The sequence below is a fragment of the Fragaria vesca genome, linkage group LG1 (genome assembly GCF_000184155.1).
Source record: "Fragaria vesca subsp. vesca linkage group LG1, FraVesHawaii_1.0, whole genome shotgun sequence".
Taxonomy (NCBI): Eukaryota; Viridiplantae; Streptophyta; class Magnoliopsida; order Rosales; family Rosaceae; genus Fragaria; species Fragaria vesca.
The window spans coordinates 146737-150918 of record NC_020491.1 but is presented as its reverse complement, the minus strand read 5'-3'; the positions used below and the strand labels follow the sequence as shown (position 1 = coordinate 150918).

Sequence of the window (4182 nt, the reverse complement as noted above, 5' to 3'; positions counted from 1 at the left end):
GCTACCTGAGCAGTGAATGTAATAGGTGATATTCGGATCCCTTAGATTGAGTGAGAGAGCTCATTGAGTTGTATGATCTTTTCGATCAATGAAGTTATTCATTCCCCTCAAAAAAAAAAAAAACAAAATATCCGTATTTTAATGTTTGTATTTTCCATTACACGTTTTAAACATGTATGTATCAGATTTTTAATCTGTCGAATTTGTATTTTATTACCGAATTTTTAAAAATATTTTTCGCTAAACTTACCAAATTATAAACGTGCGTATTTTGACGTTTAATTCCCGTACCAAATATTATTAAGGTGAGTAGATAGCCCCGGCCCTTTCTTCTTCTTATTAGAAGAAAAGAAGACATCGAAAAAGACGTTTTTGTGTTGTGAAGCATATAGTGAATGAACGTCGGCACCCTAATGAATGAACGGCCCAGAAAGGTTGTTCAATAAAGTAAGGAACTAACCATGGCCGTCCGATAAATTGCATACCTTTTTCTCAAGGGCTTACACAACTTAATACGTCATTGCCGGTTTGCCTTCCCTCTTCTACTACTACAACTACTACTACTACTTTACACTCCCTCTCTCCCCAAATCAGCCCCAATTTTTGAACCCTAACCCTAGCAATTTCCGGCCTCAGCGGCTTCAACCCCGACGCCGGTAGCCGGTGTATGGGCACACACCAACCCTTGGAACTCTCGTAAAGCAACTGTAGTCACTACTACTATTCTCTTCTCCATAAACCCTCGCTTATTTTTTGTGCCTTGAAAATTAGTCATGGCCGGTGAGAAGAAGATTGAGAAAGGTAATTATGCTTGCAGTTTTTTTTACTAGGGTTCCTCTGTTACTTTCGTTGCTAAGCTTTTTGTGGTTTGCCTTTTTTTATTTTCAGCTGAACCTGTAGCCACTGTGTTGGCATCAGACTCTGTTAACGGATTAGGAGAGCCGCAACTGGTATGTGTTCAAGCCCCAATCTCTCTCTCTCTATAGTTGTTTCGAGATTGATTGGGTTCGATTTCGATTGTTTGAGTAGAATTTGGTGAAAATTGCAGTAATTGATTTAGCATGATGGTTTACGAAGTCAAGTGTTCGTACTGCTTTTGATTTGCTCAATAACTAGCAAGAAGTTATGCATGTTTTGTTGTTTTGATTTCTACTTCGATAGTGTTATTGAGTTTTAGAGTAGAATCTTGAATTAACCAAATTAGTTTGCCTTTAAGAGTATGCTTGAAACAATGTTTCTTTGCTGTGTCTAATAAATGTGTGTTGGAGATTCTATGTCAGCTTTTGTGTATATTGTTGGTTCTGTGTAGTATATCTGATTTGTTGGTAAGGCACCAAGTATAGATAATGTGTTTAAGCTTTTCTATATTCTATTTCAGGTCTCTGGGAAAGAAGGGAAACCATATGATGCGATCTCCTCCATGACTTCTTCAAGGGATGCCACCCATAGCATCAAAGGTGAGACTGATCAAGAGTCGGTTGGAGAGCATGGTGTTTACTATCCACCCACTAGCTGTTACAATTATTATTATCCAGGTCAGATGTCAGAATGGTTATTTGTCTTTAAACATGATCTTATTAATAGTATAGAGTTGTGTTTGTATGAACTTGTGAATTTAGTGGTAAATTCTATGAAATTCAGGATTTGTTCAGTTGTTCTTTAAGTATTTAATCTTAAAATTTTATCCAGATTAGTCTTTTCATGACCAGTATATGATGCTGATTTAACTTTCAGTCTGTCTTCAACAAAGTATGAATTTACATCTGAGTATTACCAATGAGGTGCTAACTATGCTTTAATCATATATTTAACGGAAGCCTGTGGCCAATTATATGCAGAAAGTAACTGTTCAAGCAACGATGTCCATAGACCCTAAGTCATCCTCTTTATAATTCTAATCTTTTGCTTATTGTGTGCACTTATTCTTCTTTTCTGTGTTTATTTAATTATGAGTTCATCTAGAACTACTAGTGTGCAACTTTTGGTAAACAACAGCATATGCTGTTGTGAAGATTAGGTGCTGTGGAATCATTTATGTACTTAGGACCCAAGGCACATTTCTCTCATAATCAGGTAAATTTTTGCATGAACGAGTGAGTTTGATTTGATGACTTCGAGGAGGTTGGTTTGGCTGTGATAAATGTTGTTTCGACTGTCGTTAGTCTCAGTTATGGGTGCCAAAGCAATGGAATCTGATAAAAACTTGAAACCTTGTTTGAAACTTTTTGTGCTCATATGTATTTTGCTCTCTTCAGCAATTTCTAGTAATATGTTTTAAGAATTGCATACAATGTTTTAACTTTTTGCTTCATTCTTTAAAGGAAATTGCAAATTTCTTGGTTTGCAGGATATAATGGATCCTATACTCAATTGGACGAACATCGCTATGCAAATGCTAGTAATTCACATACGGTATGTTCTTTCCTTTCGGGGTACACAAAGTTCTAGGTAGTTGGCATTGACTCGTAACTAAATGGACATGCAATTTCAGGGTGTGCAGTCGGACAATGGTTCAATGGTCTATTATCTTCCCAGCTATAATCCTTATGCCCCTGGAACTCTTATGGGTGTCGATGGCCAAGGTGTCGGTCAACAGCAGTATTATTCTTCATCAGGTTATCTTCAACCACCTGTTTTATATGGTTCAGAAGCTATGCCTTGTTATTCATGGGACACAACACTTTCTGGTGATATCTCTACAGCAACAAACTCTGGTTTTGGAAATCTAAAATCTGGACCTGGTGGCACAACTCTATCTAGGTCAAGTGGCTACAAAGCAAATGGCAATCTTGCTAGCAAATTTTCCAAGCCTTTCCCTTCTACACAACCCATCAAATCTTTAAACAAGGTTTGTTAAGACAAGTGTAGCAATTTTGTTTTGATATTGTGTTATGTCATTGAAATTTGTTTGGCACATCTGTTATCAGTAGCCAAATCCAGGAATCAGTTTGTAGCCAGGCAGCCTGCTCTTTAACTTATCATCATTAAGATGTGGGACTTAGGTGGGGAACCTCATTTAAACAATTAGTAACCAAATTAGTCATTATTCTTGGAGTAGTGAATGTGTTATTTCATAATTAGATTTGGCATTTATTTTCTCCTATATGGCAAGCATATAGCCTATGCAACCTATATTATATATATTTTTTTAATTCTAAATTTTATTGTACAGGTGCCTTATTTAGGTTCTGATTTCTCAGCCGGTCTTTTGAAGGGATATCCTTCGACTGGAAGATTCTCATCATTCACTAACCAGAAGGGTCTGTTTCCTCTTAATGGTGAAGCAAACTACAGATCTAATGGGAGGATTCTAAATGTAAACGACAGATTCAAATCAAGGGATAAATTTAATAGAAATGAGGATTTTGAATCCTCAACTGAGTTGACACGTGGTCCAAGATCTCGCAACAAGAGTCCTCCTTCAGACTCGGCAGTTGAGAAGGAAGTATTGGGGTTTACAGTCAGTAGGGATAAATATAACCTACCAGATTTTCAGACTGATTATGAAAGTGCAAAGTTCTACGTTATTAAGTCATACAGTGAAGATGACGTCCATAAGAGCATTAAATATGATGTCTGGGCCAGCACTCCAAATGGCAATAAGAAACTGGATGCAGCATTCCGTGATGCTGAAGCAAAATCTAGTGAAACAGGCAAACGGTGTCCTATCTTCCTCTTTTTCTCGGTAATAATTCACATAGGAGTTGATATGTATTCACTTGTTAGTTTTCTTGTATATAAGATGAATTGCCTGTTTTGAGTTTGCTGAATGTTCTACATTTTAGGAATGTGCTCTGGAAAATCTTTTAATATTAGAAGATCAGTAGTGCAAATTTCGGAAGGTTGTACTGATGAGTCGTCAATATTTGTGTCCCACGTTTATATCTGTTGTAATTTCAGTTATCTAAATGGTCATTGTTGGGCTGTTCAGCTCAAGGTCAAAACAAATAAATCGATTTCTGTTGACCTGTTAATTTTTTTTTTTTTTTTTGACATGCATATTCTAATTTCTTACAGGTGAATGGTAGTGGGCAGTTTGTAGGCCTAGCCGAGATGATTGGGGAGGTAGATTTTAACAAAGATATGGACTTCTGGCAAGTTGACAAGTGGAGTGGGTTCTTCCCAGTTAATTGGCATGTAGTAAAGGACATACCTAACACTCAGTTGCGGCATATTATCCTT

General features: G+C 36.9%; 1 protein-coding gene across 1 annotated transcript in view; it reads left to right on the top strand.

The window, feature by feature from the left end:
- Positions 1 to 544: 544 nt before the first annotated feature.
- The window catches only part of LOC101300101, a 3953-nt gene continuing 315 nt past the window's right edge, over positions 545 to 4182 (top strand). The window contains exons 1-8 of the mRNA XM_004288624.1: positions 545 to 801; positions 889 to 950; positions 1379 to 1535; positions 2348 to 2412; positions 2492 to 2615; positions 2703 to 2848; positions 3173 to 3685; positions 4018 to 4182. Coding sequence (XP_004288672.1) covers positions 774 to 801; positions 889 to 950; positions 1379 to 1535; positions 2348 to 2412; positions 2492 to 2615; positions 2703 to 2848; positions 3173 to 3685; positions 4018 to 4182 — 1260 coding nt within the window. The 5' untranslated portion in view covers positions 545 to 773. The remainder of the gene's footprint in view (positions 802 to 888; positions 951 to 1378; positions 1536 to 2347; positions 2413 to 2491; positions 2616 to 2702; positions 2849 to 3172; positions 3686 to 4017) is intronic.